At 40.8% G+C, this 25,785-nt stretch overlaps 2 protein-coding genes across 2 annotated transcripts in view; one reads left to right on the top strand and one right to left on the bottom strand.

The window, feature by feature from the left end:
• Nucleotides 1-602: 602 nt before the first annotated feature.
• Nucleotides 603-3,520, bottom strand: LOC124118274 (fibrinogen alpha-1 chain-like). Its single transcript, XM_048388155.1, has 3 exons — nt 3,408-3,520; nt 1,996-3,018; nt 603-822 (listed from the first exon to the last, which is right to left on the bottom strand). The coding sequence occupies exons 1-3, from the start codon at nt 3,518-3,520 to the stop codon at nt 603-605; spliced, it is 1,356 nt and encodes a 451-aa protein (XP_048244112.1).
• A 1,007-nt stretch (nt 3,521-4,527) lies between these two features.
• Nucleotides 4,528-25,785, top strand: part of LOC124118287 (beta-1,3-galactosyltransferase 1-like) — a 36,988-nt gene continuing 15,730 nt past the window's right edge. Inside the window, exon 1 of the mRNA XM_046480398.2 lies at nt 4,528-4,758. The gene's annotated coding sequence lies outside the window, so the exon portion shown is untranslated. The remainder of the gene's footprint in view (nt 4,759-25,785) is intronic.

Here is a 25,785-nt window from a genome sequence, read left to right as displayed (position 1 = left end):
CCCACATATCACCCTCTACCCACACTCCACCCTCTCCCCACACTTCTCCTTGTGCCAACTCTCCTCCCTGTCCCCACATATAACCCTCTCCCCACACTCCACCCTCTCCCCACATATCACCCTTTCCCCACACTCCACCCTGTCCCCACATATCACCCTCTCCCCACACTCCACCCTGTCCCCACATATCTACCTGCCCCTACTCTCCTCCCTGTCCCCACACTCCACCCTGTCCCCACATATCTACCTGTCCCTACTCTCCTCCCTGTCCCCACACATATCCCTGTCCCCACACATCACCCTCTTCCCACACTCTACCCTGTCCCCACATATCACCCTCTCCCCACACTCCACCCTGTCCCCACATATCACCCTCTCCCCACACTCCACCCTGTCCCCACATATCACACTCTCCCCACGCTCCACCCTGTCCCCACATATCTACCTGTCCCTACTCTCCTCCCTGTCCCCACACATCACCCTCTCCCTACACTCCACCCTATCCCGACATATCTACCTTTCCCTACTCTCCTCCCTGTCCTGTCACTTCACCTTGTCCCCTCTGATCTCCCTGTTTCACACACTACAATCTCAACACAAATTTATCTGTCCCTACTCTCCTCCCTGTCCTCACATTTCTCTCTGTCCTCACACTGCCCCCGATCCCTACACACCTCCCTGTCCCCACTCTCCACCCTGTCCCCACACACCTCCCTGTCCCCACTCTCCACCCTGTCCCCACACACCTCCCTGTCCCCACACTCCACCCTGTCCCCACTCTCCACCCTGTCCCCACTCTCCACCCTGTCGCCACTCTCTTCCCTGTCCTCACATATCTCCCCATCCCCACATATCTAGCTGTCCCTACTCCCCCCCTGTCCCCACATATCTCCCTGTCCCCACACTCCACCCTCTCCCCACACTCCTCCCAGTCCCCACACTCCACCTTGTCCCAAAACTCTACCCTGTCCCCACATGTCTACCAGTCCCCACACTCCACTCTGTCCCCCCTCCTCCCAGTCCCCTAACCCCCCCCCCCCCCCCTCTCCCCACCTATCTTCCTGTCCCCACATATCTCCCTATACCCACACTCCACCTTGTCCCCACACATCCCCCTGTCCTCACTGTCCTCCTTGTCCCCACTCTCCTCCCTGTCTTCACACTTCCCCCCTGTCCTCACTGTCCTCCCTGTCCCCACTCTCCTCCTTGTCCTCACACTTCCCACTGTCCTCACTCTCCCCCTGTCCTCGCTGTCCTCCCTGTCTTCACACTTCCCCTTGTCTCCCCGCTTCTCCTGTCTTCACACTTCCCCCGACCTCACTGTCCTCCCTGTCCCCACTCTCCTCCTTGTCATCACACGTCCCCTTGTCCTCACACGTTCCCCTGTCCTCACTCTCCCCCTGTCCTCACTCTCCCCCTGTCCTCACTGCCCCCCCCCCCCCCCCCCGCCCCCCGTCCCCACGCTCCTCCCTGTCCCCGCTCTCTCTCCTTGTCCTCACACTTTCCCCTGTCCCCCTCCCCCCTCCCCCTGTCCTCACTGTCCTCCCTTTCCCTGTTCTCACTCTCCCCCTGTCCTCACACTTCCCCCTGTCGTCACTGTCCTCCCTGTCTCCACGCTCCCCCTGTCCTCACACTTCCCCCTGTCGTCACTGTCCTCCCTGTCTCCACGCTCCCCCTGTCCTCACACTTCCCCCTGTCGTCACTGTCCTCCCTGTCTCCACGCTCCCCCTGTCCTCACACTTCCCCCTGTTCTCACACACCTCCTGTCCTCACTGTCCTCCCGGTCTCCACGCTCCCCCTGTCCCCACACTTCCCCCTGTTCTCACTCTCCTCCCTGTCCCCACACTTCCCCCTGTTCTCACTCTCCTCCCTGTCTTCACACTTCCCCCTGTTCCCCCTGTCCACACACTTCCGCCTGACCTCACTGTCCTCCCTGTCTCCACGCTCCTCCTGTCCTCACACTTCCCCCTGTTCTCACACACCTCCTGTCCTCACTGTCCTCCCTGTCTCCACGCTCCCCCTGTCCCCACACTTCCCCCTGTTCTCACTCTCCTCCCTGTCTTCACACTTCCCCCTGTTCCCCCTGTCCACACACTTCCCCCTGTTCTCACTCTCCTCCCTGTCTTCACACTTCCCCCTGTTCCCCCTGTCCACACACTTCCCTCTGTTCTCACTCTCCTCCCTGTCTTCACACTTCCCCCTGTTCCCCCTGTCCACACACTTCCCCCTGTTCTCACTCTCCTCCCTGTCTTCACACTTCCCCCTGTTCCCCCTGTCCACACACTTCCCCCTGTTCTCACTCTCCTCCCTGTCTTCACACTTCCCCCTGTTCCCCCTGTCCACACACTTCCCTCTGTTCTCACTCTCCTCCCTGTCTTCACACTTCCCCCTGTTCCCCCTGTCCACACACTTCCGCCTGACCTCACTGTCCTCCCGGTCTCCACGCTCCCCCTGTCCCCACACTTCCCCCTGTTCTCACTCTCCTCCCTGTCTTCACACTTCCCCCTGTTCCCCCTGTCCACACACTTCCCCCTGTTCTCACTCTCCTCCCTGTCTTCACACTTCCCCCTGTTCCCCCTGTCCACACACTTCCCTCTGTTCTCACTCTCCTCCCTGTCTTCACACTTCCCCCTGTTCCCCCTGTCCACACACTTCCCCCTGTTCTCACTCTCCTCCCTGTCTTCACACTTCCCCCTGTTCCCCCTGTCCACACACTTCCCCCTGTTCTCACTCTCCTCCCTGTCTTCACACTTCCCCCTGTTCCCCCTGTCCACACACTTCCCTCTGTTCTCACTCTCCTCCCTGTCTTCACACTTCCCCCTGTTCCCCCTGTCCACACACTTCCCCCTGTTCTCACTCTCCTCCCTGTCTTCACACTTCCCCCTGTTCCCCCTGTCCACACACTTCCCCCTGTTCTCACTCTCCTCCCTGTCTTCACACTTCCCCCTGTTCCCCCTGTCCACACACTTCCCTCTGTTCTCACTCTCCTCCCTGTCTTCACACTTCCCCCTGTTCCCCCTGTCCACACACTTCCGCCTGACCTCACTGTCCTCCCGGTCTCCACGCTCCCCCTGTCCCCACACTTCCCCCTGTTCTCACTCTCCTCCCTGTCCCCACACTTCCCCCTGTTCTCACTCTCCTCCCTGTCCCCACACTTCCCCCTGTTCTCACTCTCCTCCCTGTCTTCACACTTCCCCCTGTTCCCCCTGTCCCCACACTTCCCTCTGTTCTCACTCTCCTCCTTGTCTTCACACTTCCCCCTGTTCCCCCTGTCTCCACGCTCCTCCTGTCCTCACAGTCCTCCCTGTCTCCACGCTCCTCCTTGCCCTCACACTTCCCCCTGTTCTCACTCTCCTCCCTGTCTTCACGCTCCCCCCGTCCTCACCCCCCCCCCCCCCCGTCCTCACTGTCCTCCCTGTCTCCACGCTCTTCCTGTCATCACACTCCTGTCCACACACTTCCCCCTGTCCTCACTGTCCTCCTTGCCCCCACTCTCCTCCCCATCACCACTCTCCTTCATATAAGATACAGCTGTGTAAGGGACAGATGACCCTTGTTGCGGATTTTGAACATACTTCTTCTAACAATAAACATATTTGAGGTATTGAGATGGTTTGTTCTCACTTTGCCGGCAGACTGGGGGATTTAAAACAAACGGTTCGGGCATTTCAAAGCTATAGTCTGTTCCAGGATGAACAGTGTGATCCAGCCAAGCCTTGGCAATAAGGAGTATTATTTATTTCATCATAAATTGATATCCATTTTTATAATAAATTACACTATTTTATAAATACTGCCTCACCCAGTAAGTGTCTTTGCAAAGTGGCAAATACACTGGTCGACGCTTTATCTATTCCTAATTCTGACGTTGGGCAGAGTTTAGTGTACGAGCGTACAATGGGCTAGACTAACATTTAGTCTCTGAAATCTTATATTACACAATATCCTTCTTGACTCTAAAAATAAAAAAATTCCCTATGCTGATTTCAGAGAGCTAGCTTGAGCTGGCTAGACTTGCTTTTGTATGCATTTCTAGATTATTATTTTTTCATAAAATAAATATATTCCACGGTCATGGTGCAGGACTAACAATGGGCACAAGTTGCGTTATAGGTAGAGTATGTCAAGACAATTAAACTCTCTATGCATGCCTCAGTATTCACAGGAGTCTGGAACTAACTATAGGCTTAATCACTAGTGTTGCAGGGATTATCTCGGTCTGATGGGGTTTTGTTACGAGAAAAATACCAGCCGGCAAAGGAGAACAGAACACCCCATTGAGATAGCCAGCATGGAGAATCTGGGTTTGCTATGCTTGGCTGGGTTTTATAGAATACCCCCTGATCAAGTTTAAATGGAATAGTTGCATGATAGGGGGTTTGCGTTTGTGTAAGATCTTCAACAATAAACAACAAACTCATCTGTAAGTCTAGGCATGCGCTCTTACTGTTCTTCAAACAACAATTAAGATTCCATGAAAGTAATATGCATGTATTAAACATTGCGTAACCAGTCGTTGTACAGCTATGTCTGAGTTTAACCAGAATGAATCAGAGCATATCTTTCCAAAAATCTACACGTATGAATTTGCTACTACAAGGGTAGCTGAACTCGTCAAAGTCGTTTCTCGGCGAGATGAAAAGTCGGATTCAATTCATTGAACGAGTCACGCGAGTGTGTTTTGGGATGGTAAATATTGAACATTGAACATCGCAAGCTTTCCTGGAATGTGCGTATTAATCTGTATCATGTCAGGAGGTGAGTAATTTGTCTGTCGAACATTTCCAACAGGCAATATAGTTTCATTTGAAACCTGTGTTTTAGACAGTGGCCTAACGACATATTGTCAAAATAACTATTGCCCACACATAGCGTTTCTAACTGACTTTCGCTCGTCACGCGAAAGACCTTTCTCCCTTGTTCATCATATCAACTTCTAAACTTCTAATTTAAAGAAGTTATAACAATAATCGGTGAGTGTAGTGTAAACAAGCGGTAGGTCTTGAGACGTATTATTGATTCCTTATGTCTTATTAGAAAAAAATGTTGTGTTTACTTTAGTTGTCTACCGTTCAGTGAGGAATTGGTGGAGATGTTGCCATCAATGTGTTGTTGTTACCGCAGTTACAGATAGTGTTGCAGACAAGTGTAATTATGATATCCCCAGTCCTGCAAAGATCTGCTGATCGTAGGTTCGTATCCCAGATCATGATTTGGATCTGCGGGAACAACACACCTGCTTATGCGCTCGCTAATATGTGTGCGAGCTATATTGTTACAGTGCATATATTTCATTACACTTTTTATATTTTTAACAAATTAAACTTAAACTAGAAAATTCGAAAATTCGAAAGTCGCTAGACCAGTATTTCTCGTTTTTATCGCCACTGGTCGACCATGACGGCTGCTCCTTGGCAAGCTCATTCACGCGAACAGTAAATTACGTAATCATAGATAAAGTCGGCGCGTTCGTCCGGCCCTTGTTCTATTGATAATGTTTGATAAACTGATTCTGATTCTGATAATGTTTGATAATGTTTGGAATGTCGAGCGCCCACGGAGATGAATAGAGGTTACCACGCGAGTGTGTTTGGTGATGGTAAATATCCTGCATTAGGAATAAACATAGTATTTAGAGAGCATTGGCGAGCTAAATACATAGTGCTTATTACTAATACACACTGGACGGGAAAACGATGCTTTTTGCTCCCCCTTGTACAACTGTTAACAGACAATCAGATGGCGCTGGTCCCCCGACGCACGTGATGCCCAAGGCTTCCCTTAGGGAGCATTAGGTTTCGTATCTCTGGCATGCCTTGCTCAAATGACATCACTAATGGGTCGTTTGGTCGGATTTAAAGGGGCACTGATCTAAAGCAATTCCCCGGGACTGGTTGTTGCCTTTGTTGTTGTTTTTTCCCAGTGAGTACCCGGATGTATAGCAGAAATCTAGACTAGTTCCGTAGTTCGCGACCTCTGCTGCGCCATTCGTGAGCGCATTAGTCATTTTTATGGGTAGTAATAAGGGCGTATGGTCACATTGATCAACAAAAGGAAGGTTTTCGAGATAATAAGGAAATGTAGGTATCGTTGTGGGTAGCATCGGTAATGGTGACGAAGTTTTGATAAGTCACTAGCTTGGTAATTTTGCGATTTTCGTTTACACTATTTTGACTTGCAACACAAAGTAACTATTTCACCTGAGCATTGAAAATGTCACGTTGAAAAGTACATTTCTATGTTGTATGGCTTCTAATCCTACATAATAATCTGTTGTGGTGTTTTAGGCCCTTTTGATCGTCTTAATCAATTTTAGTCGATCTGGACAGATCTTTCAGTCAAAATGACTGAAATGTTTACACATTTTATAAATTGCCTGAGAGAATCACATTTTACAAATTGACGGTAATATATACACGATGACAAGGGAAAAGACTTGTGAAAACAACGTCTATCGCGCATTGAAGAATTTCCCAACCAAGCCGTAGAGGAACAAGAACGAATCGGTTCAATGCTACAGCAAATGAAGGAAAACAAAATGCAAATACCATAATTACAACCTACCAAATTTATGTGTATAATTTTAGGCAGCTTCCTTGTTCGAGGAATGTATCCGTGAATATCCACACAAAGGAATAATATCCCACTCGTCTGCAGCTGTACAAAGAAACTTATTCGATGTCCAATCAAATATTTTGAAAGATATATATCGTTTCGGGATATTATAACCCGTGTTCGTTTCTCAACTGATCACTTGGATTGTTTCAGGTGTTTCACATAGGTGTCAAGTCTCAAGGGTCGGCTGAGAAAGCCCACGTGACAACTATTTTCATAACGTCCACGGTTCCTAAAAAATCCATTGAGTGATAGATAACAATGAGCAATCAATCAACGTATTATCAGTTAACCCTTTGAACAAAGTATGTTGTTTTTACATTGGCACTTCACGCCATGATATGAGTGCATTCCTTTTGTTTTAGTAAATCTAGACATGTAAACACTCACTTTTGACATATCCACTGCGCAAGATAACAGTGATTAATCAATCAACGTACTTTCTGTTAATCCTTTGATGACTAGGAACGATCCGTTGATTTACAAAAAAAGGAAATCAACTGATCATTCACCTCTTGCTGGGCTGGCACGTGCATATTACATAACACACATTTCACCTCACTTCAAACCTGGATTTAGATTGAATAATTACCCCAGACACAATAAATGCCAAATGGGAACCTTTGTCAGGTAATCTGGGTGGCGCTACCACTAATTATACCTGTAATAAATTCATTAACTGAGCATCAAGTGAATGACGACAAATACACAAGTATAGGGTTATACCAGAAAACGTGGACAACAAGGGAGTAGTAATCGTATTATCGACGCAATCCGAAATCCGAAAATGCTTTCACTGCATGGATACTATTTATATTATTATTAAACTATAACCATCTGGGGTATTTCCCAATGACGACATCCGATGAGCTCCGCCGTTCTTTTTGTCTGTTTCTTCAGGCTGAAGAAATTAATTTACATGCGCCCCTTGTCGAAATCTTGTAGGAGATAGTAAGTCCTACTTAAGAGATAGTAAGTCTTACGTAGGCGATACTAAGTCCTACGTAGAAGATAATAAGTCCTACGTAGGAGATACTTAGACAACAAAAAATTCACCGTGGCCCTACTTCGCTTCCGTAGAACATCATAGAAGGAGAGGCACCCAGGAATCTTACAGTGGCATCAGGACTCATTAAGATGTTCAACTGGTCAGCAGGTGAGGGTTGCGGAAAATTACGATAGACTTCAGTTACAGATCTCCATAACGAATATCTAAAGTGTGAATAAATAAAAGTCATCTTCAGCGGGACGGTATTTGGAGATGGATTAGCATATGAACAATGATTCTCTTTAGGTAGCCAGTGCAGCGTATGATTTTATTGATAATGGTAATATGCACAGAGCGGATTAAATGAGGATCCACGAAGTTCGATCTAGTAGAAGTGTGTCATCAAGCCGCACAACATTGGCCTTTGACTGACTGTGGCGTTAAAACACACTCATTAATTTACTTATATGGGGAACTGAATGTTCATCAATTGTTATGGATTGTCGCGGAGCTGTGATCCAGAGAACAGGTTGCCATTAAATAAGAATAAAGTTACCAGAAAAAAGGGTATAACCTAGCCAATAAGCTTCCCTCAGTAACACCAGAGTAAGTCAGTACAAGACTGAAAACTGCCCCCATAATTATGTGTTTACAGACCAGTCGGGTAGTGCTACATGTATATTGTGAAAACACAACTGTTTAAGTGTTCTATCTTCACTGAACAAATAATGACCTGTGCTTGTCTATAGTGTTAACATTCAAATACATGATATCTGTATCCGGAGGGGGAGCATGAGCGGATACAGAGTATAAATTACCACCAAAGACAATAAATAGATCTTAATTGTGAGAATGTATGATGTATTGTCTCTAAATTGGGTCGAACGGCGTAAGCTCTACGTTTCTATTGGTAATAATGACAAGACAATGATTTTTTTAATTACACAGGTTACGGTATTAGCACGGTATGCATAGAGTTGGTGAAATAGTTCATGAAACTATTTCCGTAGAAAACTAAAATCACTGAACTCTTATATCTTTATCGAAAAGGAATGAGTTGGTTAAGGCTGACGTAAAACGGCTCAAAAATCGTGCTGCCAGAAGGTTATAATCAAGTATGTTTTTCTCGACTAGCCTCCCATTCACTGGCCATTCACTGGCGCAGGTTTTGACCATCATCTAAAACCGTCATTAAAATAAACTCTTGTTAGGCAATACTGATACTATTCTATTACCACCTGCTTTTGTGTAGTCAACTTGGACAGCCTAGTGCAGATAACAGAGACCGACATTACAACTTCAAAGTAATTGTTTTTGTGATAAGAGTAGAGCTGTAGGGGTATATAACTCCTTGGGTGTTGGTCCTCAGCAGGCTTGCCCTCATTTCGCCTACAATAATTCAAATGCTTAATTGCCTCACCCCTATTATATGAATGGGCATTGTCCATCTTAGGCTGTTAACTAATCCAAGCTCTAATCTAATCCAAGCGGCATGGAGGTTTAAAGTGAAGTTTTTACAACCTATGACAACTTCTCACAACTCTTGTTTGACTTGGTCATTCTGTTAATCCTTAGTTGTTTTGAATGTGCAAGTAAATCTTGTTTAGTAAATAAATCTTATTTAATAATTAAGGTGTAAAGAAGCCTATCATCGCTTCTCACATTGTTTGTTATTGTTACAAATTGGTTAGTTCTTAGTATTGGTTTAATTAAAGGAAATAAGATGTCTGCTCAATTGTTGAACTGTTATTGTTGTTATTATTGCATTGGTATATATGTACCTGACCTATCAGCTTACTATCCCGCAGATCTAGCCCAAAGTACTCAATGGGAAGTGCACGACGTCCCGCTAGGTAGTGACCACTTCCCCATAAACATAACCATAGGAAATACAAACGTACCAATCCAAACAGAAAACCAAGAACCAAAATTCCATTACAATAAAGCTAACTGGGACCAATTCCAAGATATCTGCAACGAAGCTAACCTAAACGAAATAGAAAATAATGATCCAGAAACCTATTGTAAAAACCTAACAGACTATATAATAAACGCAGCCAAAACCTCCATCCCCTTCAAAACATCTAAGACAGGCAAACCGACGGTACCATGGTGGAATGAGGAAATAGAACAGACTAGACGAAAACGTAAATCAGCCTTCAATAAAGCAAAACGCGACTACAAATATTTAAACATAGCCCACGAACTAAACCACCAGGTTCAAAAACTAGTCCAAATAGCCAAAAGTAGAGACTGGAAAAAATTCTGCGAAGGTATAAATAACCGTACAGATGCCAGAACGGTCTGGCGCAAAATCCACGCCATCAGAGGCTTAAAACGACATAAAAAAAACCCCTAACATTGACAACTCAACCAACCCCGCCCAAAAACCAAATAATCTCGCCAACCACTTTTCGGCCGTTAGCAGTAACACCAACTTCAGTAAAAAATTCCAAGATAAACTTAAAACAGAAAACAAACCCACAAAAGAACCAAACAATAACAATCTAGAAATAAATCAACCCTACACAATGGAGGAGCTCCTCTACGTAATCCAAAACAGGAAAAAGGGCACAGCCCCAGGATTAGACCTAACTTCTTACCAAATAATTAAAAAACTCCCCCTAAAACTACTCCAGGCACTACTCAAACTATACAATCTCATCTACCTAAACGGACAGGTTCCTACTCCCTGGAAACAGGCCCTAGTCATACCAATCCCTAAACCTAATAAACCAGCTAATCAAGCTAACTCATATAGACCAATATCCCTAACTTCAAACTTATGTAAAGTAATGGAATCAATGGCTAAAAATAGATTACAACATTACTTAACCCAAAATAACATCATAAACCCAGATCAAAGCGGTTTCACTCCTGGCCGCTCAACCCTAGATAACCTCACCCGACTAGAACAAGATATTAAGACAGGACAGCTAAATAAACAATATACCACAGGCATCTTCTTAGACTTCTCTAAAGCTTTCGACATGGTATGGCACGATGGGCTAATACAAAAACTTAAAAAAATAGGACTCAAAGGTCAGATAATAAACTACATCCAGGACTTCCTAAACAATCGTAAAATAACCGTGGGTATAGACCAAACTCTATCGGACCAATGTCCCCTAGAAAATGGTACTCCACAGGGCAGTATCCTCAGCCCCACCCTCTTCAATATAATGATAAACGATCTATTCGAGGGCCTATCCCCTAAAGTAAACACATCAAAATTCGCGGATGATGGAGCCATCTAGATCCGCACTAAAAGCATGAACATGGTCCAAAATGTACTCCAAAAATCTCTTAATAAAATACAACAGTGGGCTGACAAATGGGGCTTCTCCCTTAACTCAGAAAAAACAACAGGAATAGTATTCAAACATAAAAACATGAAACCCGCCTCCCCAATCCTCCAGCTAAACAATCAAACAATCAAATTTCAAAAACAAACCAAATTCTTAGGACTTATTTTCGATGAACATCTCACCTGGGATGCTCACATCCAAAACCTAACAACTAAATGCAGTAAAGACCTAAACACCCTAAGATGCCTAACTGGTTCTAACTGGGGAGCATCCAAAGATACCCTCCTCTCTCTCTACATATCACTAATTAGATCAAAACTAGACTACGGCTGCGCCATATACAACACCCTAAACAACTCTCTATCTAAAAAACTTGACTCAATACAATATCAGGCTCTCAAACTAATTACACGCACCCAACATGGCACCTCCTACACCTCACTTCAGGCCTTAACAGGAGAAATGCCACTAAGTCTACGCAGGGAACAGCTAAGCTTAAATTTCTGGGCCGCGTCCCAATCAAACCCTCTCATCCAAAACTTAATAAACCAAAACATCAGCCCAAAAAAACAAGCTCTAGCTCGTAAACACCCCTTACTTACCCCAATATCCCAAAGAATAACAAACTACCTAAATGAACACCAAATTAAAAATCTAAAACAAAACTGCAAACAATCAAATATCTTCACCCCTAAACTTAAAATACCAAAAATAGACACAACACTAGCTAGCCAAATAAATAAACAAACCGACCCAAACATAGCTAAAACTACCACACTAGCATACATACACGAAAATTGGCCAAATTGGTGTCACATTTACACGGACGGATCCTCAGATCCGACCTCCAAACACACAGGTTTCGGAGTCCATACCACACAACCAACTAAAACCACACAATCCTTCCGACTCCCAAACAACCAATCAATATTCACGGCAGAACTAATGGGCATGGCCACAGCCCTCCATCATCAAGAATCCAAAAACCACAAAAAAAATCCTAATACTTACCGACTCCCTAAGTGGACTGCAAGCCCTCCAAAACAAAAATACCAAAAACCGACCTAAATTAATAAATCAAATACTTAAAAGCTCCAACGACCTAACTAAGGCAGGCAAACAAATAACCTTCTTGTGGATACCCGCCCACGTAGGAATATACGGTAATGAAAACGCCGATAAAGCAGCTAAACTATCCCTCAAAATCCCAGAAATAAGCTTAAACTTACCCATCTCAAAATCAGAAATTAAAAGTGTAAACAAGCAAAAAATCACCAAAAAATGGCATAACCTATATCTAAACTCAAATAGCCAAATCAAAAAAGTGCTCAGCAAACCACTGACCAAACCAAAAATTCTCCATCCATCCAAAAAAATCGACAGAGTAATCACTAAACTCCAAACAGGACACACCAACCTAAATAACCACCTAAAAAATTTTAAAAAACACACTACAGGTAACTGCCCACACTGCAAACAACCAGAAACCCCAGAACACGCACTCATCCACTGCACACACTACCTAACACATCGAACCGCATTACAAACCACCCTCAATCTAAACAAGGCTCTAACTCTAGAAGCAATACTAAACCCACAAAATAAACTAGAAAACTTCAAGGCCTTAGGCGTATTCTTAATCAAAACGGAACTAATAAAACGCATCTAAAAACACAATAACTCACCAAATCAAAATCACATAAACAAACAAACATCCACCATACCCAGCTCCCTTAGTTCTCCTCCCCAATCCCATCGGCATCTATTCCAAATCTCAAAATTCCCAAATTCTATATAAGCAACCCCTAAAACCCCCCTCTTGGGTTGCACAGACCACCTTCGCCCCTTTCGGAAACACATTAAATGGCCTGGCCGGGCCCGTGTGCGAAATACGCATCAGTCGGAAAGCGCACGTTAAATCTCCAAAGTAAGTAAGTAAGTAAGCTTACTATCCGTGTGCGACATACGCTTGCAGTCGGAAAGCGCACGTTAAATCTCCAATATAAGTAAGTAAGCTTACTAGTCAGCATCAAAATGGCAAATCTCCAGAGAGCGGAGTTTGTAACATCACAAAGACGTGGCCAGCAAGTACTTTATGCAGGCTATAGATACAGACTGGATGTCAAGCGTCAAGTTGCTGTTCACTGGAAGTGTGTCCACACAAGAAAAACTGTAATGAAATTCCTTGATGCCGTTGGATATGTACTAAAGCTACAGTATGAGTCATTATTATTACTGCATAATATAAATATCAGCTATTAAACAATGTATGGATACTTTTTTTAGTATTAAACTATAACCATCTGGGGTATTTCCAAATGACGACATCCGATGAGCTCCGTCGTTCTTTTTGTCTGTTTGTTCAGGCTGAAGAAATTAATTAACATGCGCCCTTTGTCGAAATATTTAAAGATCACAGTTAACCAATCAGTGTTTATGCAAAAATGCGTAAAACCAATATTGCCTCCAGCCTCCAAGTTTATTTAGCTGTCCTTGCAGACGGTAGCCCAGTCTCTGGTCACGCTGAGTTGCGTTGCGTATCATCCGGGTACTCACTGGGAAAAAACAATAACAAAGGCAACAACCAGTCCCGGGGAATTGCGTTAGATCAGTGCTCCTTTAAGATTGTCTTGTCTGTTTAACCTTCTTTTGGGTCAGTTCATTATTTTAGAGATAACACAGCACTTGACTTATGTGCAGTCAGCTGTAAATTTGTTTTGAAAAGGCTGTAGGCGAAATGAGGTGTAGGCGAAATGAGGACAGGCCCCTCAGCACACTTGCTTGAATAAACCCTAAGGACCTCACAGCTCCCTTCTCTCTTGTTTCAAGGTAAGAAACATTTAAATATTCCTATTTTATGACTAAACTTCTTATTTCATTGTTATTATTGTCTAGAAAATGTTATAGTTAAGTTGAATCAGTACTGCCATATTGTAACTCTCAATCTACTGTGTACAAGTTCTAAATGACTGCTCATTATATATATTATTTACCGTTTAATACACAGTAACTTCCCAGTGTTGTTTGAAGTGTAATGCGTCGTGGGCTCCTCCAGTTTATGTGTCATTAATATGCGGCACCAATAGTTCTCTCCTATATTTCGACATCCATGATTATTTTCCCCTTCTATGTCTAACATCATCTGTTCAAAATACCAGATGCATATACAGTTTATATTTCCGTGTAGTAGAGAAGCGTACATGTAGCTTAGGCACAAAACGGTTCCTAGAGTTAACACTCAAGCAAGATTTATTCTATACGTAGGTCGGTTATTCCATATTTTCCGACAGTCCACCGATCAAAGGTTATATGAGCAGCTTTACCTTCAGTGTGCGCTTACAGAATAGGCTATAACAACGCATTCTATATTTCTTAGGTTTTATCCTCATTAAGTAAGTATTTGAATATATTGTAAAGAGTCCCGTCCCTCATATAGTTACATACGCTACAACACAGCCTATACCACAATTCCATTACCGTAGTCATTTAAATACTGTTATAGTCATCTTTTATACTTCATGAACTATTTCATCAACTCTATGCATACCGTGCTAATACCGTAACCTGTGTAATTAAAAGATCACAATTAAGATCTATTTATTGTCTTTGGTGGTAATTTATACGTTGTATCCGCCCATGCTCCCCCTCCGGATACAGATATCATGTATTTGAATGTTAACACCTAAAGACAATCACACGTCATTATTTGTTCAGTGAAGATAGAACACTTAAACGTTTATTAGTAACTTTCAACAGTTGTGTTTTCACAATATACATGTAGCACTACCCGACTGGTCTGTAACACATAATTATGGGGGCAGTCTTCAGTCTTGTACTGACTTACTCTGGTGTTACTGAGGGAAGCTTACTGGCTAGGTTATACCCTTTTTTCTGGTAACTTTATTCTTATTTAATGGTAACCTGTTCTCTGGATCACAGCTCCGCGACAATCCATAACAATTGATGAACATTCAGTTCCCCATATAAGTAAATTAATGAGTGTGCTTTAACGCCACAGTCAGTCAAAGGCCAATGTTGTGCGGCTTGATGACACACTTCTACTAGATCGAACTTCGTGGATCCTCATTTAATCCGCTCTGTGCATATTACCATTATCAATAAAATCATACGCGGCACTGGCTACCTAAAGAGAATCATTGTTCATATGCTAATCCATCTCCAAATACCGTCCCGCTGAAGATGACTTTTATTTATTCACACTTTAGATATTCGTTATGGAGATCTGTAACTGAAGTCTATCGTAATTTTCCGCAACCCTCACCTGCTGACCAGTTGAACATCTTAATGAGTCCTGATGCCACTGTAAGATTCCTGGGTGCCTCTCCTTCTATGATGTTCTACGGAAGCGTAGTAGGGCCACGGTGAATTTTTTGTTGTCTAAGTATCTCCTACGTAGGACTTATTATCTTCTACGTAGGACTTAGTATCGCCTACGTAAGACTTACTATCTCCTAAGCAGGACTTACTATCTCCTACAAGATTTCGACAAGGGGCGCATGTAAATTAATTTCTTCAGCCTGAAGAAACAGACAAAAAGAACGGCGGAGCTCATCGGATGTCGTCATTGGGAAATACCCCAGATGGTTATAGTTTAATAATAATAATATAAATAGTATCCATGCAGTGAAAGCATTTTCGGATTTCGGATTGCGTCGATAATACGATTACTACTCCCTTGTTGTCCACGTTTTCTGGTATAACCCTATACTTGTGTATTTGTCGTCATTCACTTGATGCTCAGTTAATGAATTTATTACAGGTATAATTAGTGGTAGCACCACCCAGATTACCTGACAAAGGTTCCCATTTGGCATTTATTGTGTCTGGGGTAATTATTCAATCTAAATCCAGGTTTGAAGTGAGGTGAAATGTGTGTTATGTAATATGCACGTGCCAGCCCAGCAAGAGGTGAATGATCAGTTGATTTCCTTTTTTTGTAAATCAACGGATCGTTCCTAGTCATCAAAGGATTAACAGAAAGTACGTTGATTGATTAATCACTGTTATCTCACTGCAAACACGAAAACGTCGTTTTTTTCCGTATATGGTCATTGGACGGAAAAACGACTAAAAATTCATTAAAATTGATTAATTGGTCAGCGTCTAGAAAGTGTCCAGAAAAGGGTCGAGTTTTTCAAGCGTAAAATGGACGGAAAAACGATGCTTTTTGCTCCGCCTTGTACAACTGTTAACGGCCAATCAGATGGCGCTGGTCCCCCGACGCACGTGATGTCCAAGGCTTCCTTTCGGAAGCTTTAGGTTTCGTATTTCTGGCATGCCTTGCTCTAGTATCTGTCGCGCGCAGTGCAGCAAGATTTGCTGATAGGCTAGTTTTAGGATATGTTACATGTTAATGGAATTCAGACACGCGCCAAGAAGTCAAACCAAACAATGTTACTAAGTTTATTGTGGTAACGGCTATGTACAGTTACCCCTATCGGATAATGGGTTGTGTTTCATTTGGTTATAACAATAACTAATTTTTAAATGTGAAGTTTACAAGATATACGACTTGGACGCGAGGTCGGTCACATGACGTTCTTCACGTGACTGTATTCTTGAAAAGGCGTAAACACTGACTACTTCCACATTCCTGGGGAAAACCCTTGGAATTCCCTGGTACGAATTCATACAGAAGCGTGGTTGCAAGCCCATTTAAGGATACCCTCGCTGCAACCCATCCCAGAGAGAAAAAACACGAAAAAAAATCCAAACTGTCGCAGTGACAATTTACAGAAATCTATGAATTTACCTTAGTATCTATTTGACACATCTTCACAATCACCTTTCAATGATCTGCCAATTGATCAGTGATGCCAAAGGCTTGAAATAGCCACAGGTTAATTAACAACTTCGAAAATACCTCCCGTCACGTTTATCGTGTCGGCCATTTTGACGTATTGTACTTGATGTAAATGTATTACGACGCTCTGTCATTGTAATTGACTTACTGAGGTAATTCTGTAAAAGATCTTCTCATCTAATGAGGATATTGTTTGGAATATATTTCTTGTAAACATACTAAAACATATGTTCCTCGCTTTGGGGGAACTATTTTATCATCCGGGGTGGCCCATTAAATCTAGTAGTAAGTCAAGGCACCATGCGTGATCTGTTATTTTATGTGTTTAAATTACGATTTGGGGCGTTAATAAAATACACTGACGCAAGTATATTCTATTCAAATCAATTGGATAATTGAATATGCTTTCTTTTACATATTACATAACATCACTGCACAAAATATGAACAGTTGCAGTAACACACTACGGTAATCGCATTAAACATCATTTTCAACTGTACAGTATTTCAGTATTTCAGTTATATCATGGTGTATCAGACTGATGTGGGATAAAAATCCGAAGTGGTTCAAGTCCTCCAATGGGTGTTCGGGAAAAGGTGAGCGTATCCTGCCACACAAGTGGCACCCGTCACAAAACATGCATGGACAAGTCAATTGTTCACCTGAACAAAGCACGGAAACACACAATGATGCCCGTCCTCAGTTTTACCGAGCATGTAAATTATTTTGTCCGTCAAAAACATGGACGAGTATAAACAATATGTTCATTCACGTAATACATGTCATACATTTGACAAAATGTATTGACTCGGAGCATTATTGTTAATCACAGCGTATGCAGTTGAACTCATCACCCATCCCATTATTGATAACCCTTCTTGAAGATCTATGAAATCAGAAGCTGCAACACTCTATCTTTTAACTGGCATGTCAGACTTCTATTTCATTACTCAGTTTTATTTGCACGGATTACTATGGAAGGGACATTGTCTCGTTGTCGCATTGTCGCATTGACGCCTTTCCAAAAACAAGCAAAACGTGTCAAAATTAACAAAAGCGCGACAATTGGCCATTTGTCGCATTGTCGCGTGTTCGCATTGTCGCTCTTTGATAATCCTTTTCTTTATTTTACAAAAGGGCGACGATGCCGTAACGCGACATTTTCAAGGTCAAAATATGTCTCGTTGTCGCATTGTCGCCCGATCACAAATGTGTATAAAAGGCGTAAAGTTCAGTTATTGTTACAGTTAGGAAGTTCAACCTGATAAATGTACGTCTTGAAATGAAAACACAAGTCCGTCCGCGAGTCCATAACGTTTTATTGTGAGCTCTTCTCTAAAAGTGCTTAGTGTTCAACTCCCAGTTCCAAACACGTAGTACCTCCTCAATAATCCACATACCTCCAGTGCAGTGGTCTTCTGGAAGATCTTACTCTTGACCGTATTAGACCACTGACGAGTGCACGCCTGACCTGTGACCTCGTTGCAACCCTCGTGATGTGTTTGCCGAAGGGAGAGGTGTAGGAAATGTGTACTCCAGCCCAGCGCAGAGCTCGCGACACACTGTATACTGATGTATACAGTATATTGCAGTTGATATACTGTATACAGCATGTGATACTTATTTGCGGACATGTTACAACTTTCAAGATTCAAGATTCAATTTGCATATATTTCATATACAACAGACCGCCGTCATATATCATTCTATTTGTTTCGAATATTCAGCAGAAAATATATTATTAACCAGGTCTTTGGGAAAAGATATCAGATTTTTATAAGCAGCCACATAGGGATGATAAAGGGCCCCTCGCTGATTAGGTTCTTGTTTACTTAAGAGCAGAGTTGGCCATGTTAGATGATATAACCAACATCCAGGCGCTCCGGCGGGGGGCAAGCTGGTCTTGTTAGTGTATGGTATGAGCTGTGACGTTGACCCAAGAGAATAATGTAAAACATGAGACCAACTCAAGTCTATAATGATTGGGAAAGTCTAGATTTCCACAGCTCTAGCCTGAAATTAAGAATTGTTCTATGCTCCATTTTAATTGTATTATTTTCATTTTGTAGACATGGATGGACCAACCAGGAAAGAAATTGTTGGAATATTAATATTACATGTTACCACTGATCCAGTTAAATTCATCACACAATAATAAATTAGTATTTGACATTACGGCATTTGGTTTTTAGGGCAAGATCATGTACATGTTCACTGTAGTAATGTACACACCAGTCAACTTGATTATAATTTTTATCAAAGTGTAGCGCGGCATCAACGATTACTTTATGATATCCTCACTTGTCATCGATGTATTGACATCGAACAATGGAAGGCAATTCGAAATTCTTATGGATAGCTTCAATAGGGACAGCGCCGGTGTCAGTACAATTTTCCTAGTTAAAATAAGTATCTACAAAATATAATCTGAAGCAGACAAGAACAATATTGTTTTATTAATGCTTACTTTCATGGATAGAATTAAGGCAATCTAGGCTTGCCAAATCGTTCTAGACTTGAGCTGGATTCCTTTTAAATTTATTCTGTATGGTCTGGGAGACGAACGGGCGTCAGTATCGCATGGAGAACTGGGACAGCCTTAATCAGTGTAATCGGATATGTTGTGGAGTTTCGGTTTTGGGCTGTTTGCTGAATATATAGAATTGCGAGTTATGTATACTCTGTATTCTTTCGTCATGGTAGCATATATATTTTCTATGTTGCTTTTTGAATTATCCACAAATAATGAGAACTACAATGTAAACCTCTCTCTGGAGATATGCAATAATACTACTGAAGGGCATATCTAAAAAAATGGGACTTCTCGACAAATATTTCTTTCTTAAATACTACCCGTTACAGGTATTCTGATCATTATATCATACTTTGTACAGTTTAAAAGTCAAATAATGGCAAATTGTGTATCTTTCTACATTTTGAATTAATTATATTTTCTGAAATAAAACCTTAGCATCAGATAGTGATATACACGAATATGATCTATACTATTATAAATGAATTATCAATTTTGTATTATGAATTAGATAAACAGAAATATGATAGTAAAACAAATTATTTTAATCTATTCTTGTGAGTAGGTAACGAGAGATCTAGGCAACGCACTAACGTAGCCATTTATGAAAAATGAAATATTAAAAGTTTAGGGGTTTGAACATGCACATTGAATGACAGGGAAGAAAGCAACGCAATAATTAAATTATGAATCAAATTATGTTATAAATATAACAGAATATTTAGAAAATATAAGTTTAATTTCTTATTGTTGGAAGGTGTTTAATAATTATATAGATTTTGTTTGATTGTTTGTTGTTTAACGCCGCACTCAGCAATATACCAGCTATATGACGGTGGTTCGTAAATAATCCAGTCTGGACCAAACATTTAGTCAGTATCATCAAGAGCACCGATCTACGCATTTGGGATACGATGACATGCATCAACCAAGTCAGCGAGCCAAGTCGCCTTCGTAGAAGCATGGGTTGTTGAATGCCTATTCTAACCCGGATCTTCACGGGTATTTTTTTAAATAATAAGGTACAATGAAATTCTGTATATGTCCATAATAAGTGTGTATAAGTAGATGGATAATATGTCCATACACGCCAAGTAAATGGTATATGCATTAATTTAAATGCAAATGATTCAATGATGAGTTCTTTCACAAGTCCATATTTCAAGGCATGTATTTGATATTCATAATAACTCCACAAAAGCTACACAATGGCAACAAAACGGTACCAGCATCACAGATACCAATAATACGTGAGATACATATAATTACTTTAAAGTTAAAACATGTATCTAAATAGAAAATTAGAAGGATACACTTCCGACATTTTTCGTATTTTGTTTTCGTTTGGAGAGAGAAGTTGTGATTGGTATCTGATGGGTGCAAACAGGTGTTCCCTTCCGCCCAGGCCTTGCGGCAATGCTATAGCCCAAAATGAAACAAGCCTTGTTCAACAGGTTCAGACTCAAATTTCTATCCCACTTGGGCTCCTTTTAAATTTAAATATAATTTCTCGTGTCGATATGTGTCAGAAGAAATGAAATATTACAGCACTTGTGAATAGGTTATATGCGCATGTCAGCGTCGATCCTATAATATCCTTTTTTTGCAAAATACATATATACTGATGAATTAAGGTAGTAATACTACGCAAATATATGTCCAGATGCATACATCAGTATCATCTCGTGATCTTAATTCGTGCTTTGAGCCCTTTTTCTACCGGAGATTCTGGGGTGTTACATCACACCAGAAAGCCAGGTCCAAATTCAAGTCATAATTTCATGGTCCGTCTTGTATGTTGGAAACCAATATCGCAATATGGCTAAATATTGCTGGAAGTGGTATTAACCCGATTACTCACATAATTATTCCATTTTCTACAGTCATCTACGAACACTATCTTTAAGGAGGTATATCTGTATCATCCAAATGTCCGTACATATATGTCCACATTTATATGTATAAAGCAAGTCGCCCTGCACTCTTCCTTAAAAGATAAATGTTAAGCATTTCCTCTGTATGGATTTATATAATGTAATATCGTTTTAATGTAATGCTGATGCAGTAAACGTACCACAGACCTAATGCTAGAATAACATCTAATTTCTGAAATGAACATATTTTACAGAAAAAAACAGTTGTTTAAACAATACTTATTAGGGCTGAAACGATATCCCGGGACACCGATGCATCGCGATTCACTCCATACGATATAGTGTGCGATTTGTGAGGTGCTGTATCTCGATTTTTCACGATACGTTTTTTTCAAAGACGTATATACGTACGTCTTTGTTTTTGTACATAAACTTTTATCACAGATACGTTTTAAATGTGTTTAAACTCTTTCAACACCGTAGGCACCAATTCCCCAGGCACCGGCCGTAGGCCGGTTAACTGGCCAAACCTTAGTCACGTCAAAATAGTATATATTTTTATGGACCTACCTGTCATACCATTCATTTATTAAATCTAACACATCTCACAATGTCTGAAATACGAATTCTATTTCAATTTATCATTTTTATCGATAGATTTAAAAGTTATTCACTATTTCCCGCAATGTTATTGGAAATATAATTCTCGGACGCACACTTAGACAACGGGTGCACATCGAACATGTCAAAGCGCAAAACAAAGACGTTTCAAGCAAATCTTTAAATTTATTATACAAAGTTATAAATAAAATCTACAAAATATATCTAAAAGTGGTCAAACTTACAGCTAAGTTATTATTTCCATCTTTTCATGCGATCGCGTGTAATGTTAGTCAAATGACATCTCGGCTTTTGGCGCCTCGAAATCTCGGCTCAGACACGATGTTCAATGCCAAAATATATGCGCGAAAAATCTTTGTCACAGCTTGTAACCTAGTGTGATACGTCCACGAAGCTCCATATTTTTAATATAGATCGCGATTTCCTGCTTAAAACGTTCAGAATAACACGATTTAACCAAAATATTTCGTAAAAATCTGTTATTCATCGTACACGAGGAGTTGTAATTTGATTGCCTGCCTCAGGTCACGTGCTCAAATTTGACCAATAATGAACCTTGTAGCAGATTTCGGCAAGAAAGCGTCATTAGAAACTTTTTTTGAATCCAATGAAATCTTATGTTATACCTACGAAAAGACTCCAGGCAATGTTACGAGCATGTAGATGAAACAACAAACTTTCTAACGATGTGTTATATGTCAGTCTTCGACGAACGTGTTATTCATACGAAGCTTTCGAAAACGGAGGTATTTCTTCATGTTACTTAGCGGACAGCCGCTGTTATCTATAAATGGGTGAAATCAGATACTATTCATAATTCTTTTTAAAATAATTTTCCAATTACGTAAATGAAAATAAAAAAGAAATAAGTAGATTTAGATCTTTTGAAATCTTATATTTGCCCCAAATCATCAAATTTTCGCTTTCTTGGTCCTTAATCTGGACGTTATGAATGTGTTAGCTTACATTTTGTATTTTTACAACGAACTTAATTAAGTTGTCAATGCATTATTTAAATAATGTTATAAACACAACTTTCATATTTATAAACACCAGGATTAGACCTCTCAAATGGTGTATAACATGGCTGCTGCTACAGTTGTTTTTAATTGTTTTTTTGCCTTTATACATGAAAATGGAAAATCATTAGTTACTGGACACTGGTACATTTAGTATTTACTCCTAGAATCTACCATCTAGTCACCACTCACAAATATGTAGGACTGTTACGTTTGTGTTTGCTAGCCATTTACATGGTAATGGCAGATGATTCATTAAGTTAAAATACTCATTACAGTATATATTTTATGACTCATGAATGTTCATTCACTTTCATTCAATTTTTCATTTTAATAAACTAAGTTTAATTCATTTATCTCTTTTCTTCTCTTGTCACTATGTGTATCATAGCGTATCGAGATACGTATCGAATCGTGATGTAAGTATCGAGATACGCATCGTATCGTGACCTAGGTGTATCGTTGCAGCCCTAATACTTATAAAATATAAGAACAAGGAGCCAAGAGCCAAATATTGGGCTGTGTTGGACATATTTGTTTCGCGGTCTTATGACAGACAAACCTGATGCCTTTAAGTATAAAGATAAGTAAGTATAGATGTTGTACATATTCAAATATGTTCGTGATCAACACAAACTTGAAAAATATTGGAAGATGAGTGGTAACTATTTATGCCATTATTTCAAATAAGAATGAGAGCACATCAGGAAAGCATGGTACTTTAATATACGTATCTTGTTAGCCCAATATTCTTTTTTAAGTAAGAGCAGCATGTATATCGAGAGTATAGGTTTGGTGCGTGACTTATCACACAGTACTTTCAGAAAGTGTGCATATTCTGTTTATCGGCAATAAATAACATAAGACGATTCATACGGGTAAATACGATTTACTTCAGAACTAGTATAGATTATTTAAGGTTAGGGGGAAATGTATGTAATTAACAGAACTTTGGCCGGGTTTGAAGGATTTGGGTCCTGGCTTGGGCTTTGTGTTGCACGTGTATACGGCATTTCCAGGTTTGACGTATCAATGACAAAAATGATGTCAGATGCAATTCTCTGCCTTTTCGGGTGAACAATTGGCTTGCCTTTGGATGTGTTTGTGGCGGGTGCAACAAGTGGATCGGAATGAGCTCGCGTTTTTGCGAGCATCGGAATGAGCTCGCGTTTTTGCGAGCATCCTATGTCATCATTTATTATGATGAATCATGAAACATGCTCCTGATGTTGTCGCAATGGTGCAGTTGGCGCTACTTTTGGCAAGGGTTTCTCATTATAATGGAAATGCTTATGTCGCTTTTGTTGACCGATAAACATGAAAAGATATAATGTTAGTGTATATGGTCATGTTATTAAGAAACAAACGACGAGTGGGAGTTGTTTATTGTACGATAAACAACGACCGAGACTCGTTTATTTCTATATGAGATATCAACATTACGTACAGCCTCTTTTAGGGTGTTAAATTAGGAAAAGATACACGCTTTACAATATTTACCCGTACTTAAATAATGATGATTCCTTGAATAGAATCCGACAGCGGCCATGCTAGATAAATCCATTTTAGGATTTGAGTTTGGTCCCGCATATTCTCACAATTTTCTCGTCAATCATCTGTACCTTTTCTCCCAATACCGATTGTCATATCACTCTCATTTTCGGATTCTCCAGCAACATTTATTGGGAACAACTCACCAGACACATACCTCTCAAAAATAAGGTCAAATTTACAAATTTTACTTTTCAAGTTGCGAGTGCATGTTCGAATCTCAATAAATGACGTCATGATAGAACAATGTTTTATCGTGAAATAAATATCGCTTCCTTCTTTGTTCTTTGTGATTTATCGCGTAGCTATCTTATATCATCAATTGCAAATGCCAATTTCTAATTGCTTTATCATGACGTATCCGTGTCATGTAGCAATAACATACACAAATATCGTTGACTTCGACGTTGAATAGTGTCATGAAATATGATTATCCTCTTGTGTGCAATATTTCTGGTTGATAAATCTAACATATTCTTACTTTAAGAATAGGGACTATACATGATTATATATCCCTTATCAGGTCTCTGTAACATTTGCAAAATGATACAAATATAAAAATACAACTGAACCTAAATGTAATGTTTTAATATCCTTACGTTGCTGAGTGCAGCATTTAACAACAAACAAACAAAACATAATATCTTTAAGAATTATGTTAACAATTCCGATGCTAAAAATAATCTCACAATCTCCATACCTCTTTCTCTCTATGAAAACATAATATTAACTTTTTTTTAATAATCTGAAGGCCTGGAATAATAATGGCAATACTATCATAATTATCATCATTATTTATGTTACTTATCCTCAAGTGAAGTAGTCCTCCACACTATACATTCAGTGAAGAAGCCCATGAACATATGAACTATGTAACATACATTCATGGAAATTAGATGAACAGTTGAAGTTAGCAAATGATAATATTCGGTTGAACGTCTATCAGCCATCTATTCTATTCATGAACAACATTTCACGTGGGACCAACAGAGGGAATTATGACTATCGACTTGCTAATTATTTTTTATATTCATGCCAGCTCAAAGGATCTATTTGCTTGATTTATTGTTATGGTATCCACAAAAATAGTAGGATCCGATTGTTTCCGTTTTTGTTGAAATAAAACTGAATAATATTTGCTGTTTACATATCAAAGTTTGACAAATTGTTACAAAATGTTTGCCCACAGCAAGGCTACGTATCCCCAACATATTGTGCTAGGCACAGTATCACTGGACTGAGGGAGGGCGGCATTCCTCCTTGTGGGTCACCTGCTTGGCAATATAGGACGGGAAAACTGCAGGGGGTGAGGGCAGTTAAGTTGATGGTACAGACAGATAAGAGAGATCATTTTACAAATGTGAAACCTCAGTCCACAAAGGAAGAGGCGAAAGCTGAAACTTGGTGAGGTTTACAGAACAAAGGCAGTTATTTCTAGTTTCTTACTGACTC

Source organism: Haliotis rufescens, unplaced genomic scaffold (genome assembly GCF_023055435.1).
Source record: "Haliotis rufescens isolate VD_foot unplaced genomic scaffold, xgHalRufe1.0.p SCAF_7, whole genome shotgun sequence".
Classification (NCBI taxonomy): Eukaryota; Metazoa; Mollusca; class Gastropoda; order Lepetellida; family Haliotidae; genus Haliotis; species Haliotis rufescens.
This window is presented reverse-complemented; position numbering and strand designations above follow the sequence as displayed.

Bases quoted from the DNA above. Each gene is read 5' to 3' on its own strand.
- LOC124118274 (XM_048388155.1), bottom strand. From the start codon at position 3,520: ATGAAGGAGAGTGGTGATGGGGAGGAGAGTGGGGGCAAGGAGGACAGT. The intron at 3,019-3,407 runs GTGAGGACGGGG...GTGTGTGGACAG, and splicing joins GCGTGGAGACAGGGAGGACA to GGGGAACAGGGGGAAGTGTG. The intron at 823-1,995 runs GTGAGGACAGGA...ATGTGAGGACAG, and splicing joins GCGTGGAGACAGGGAGGACA to GGAAGAGAGTGGCGACAGGG.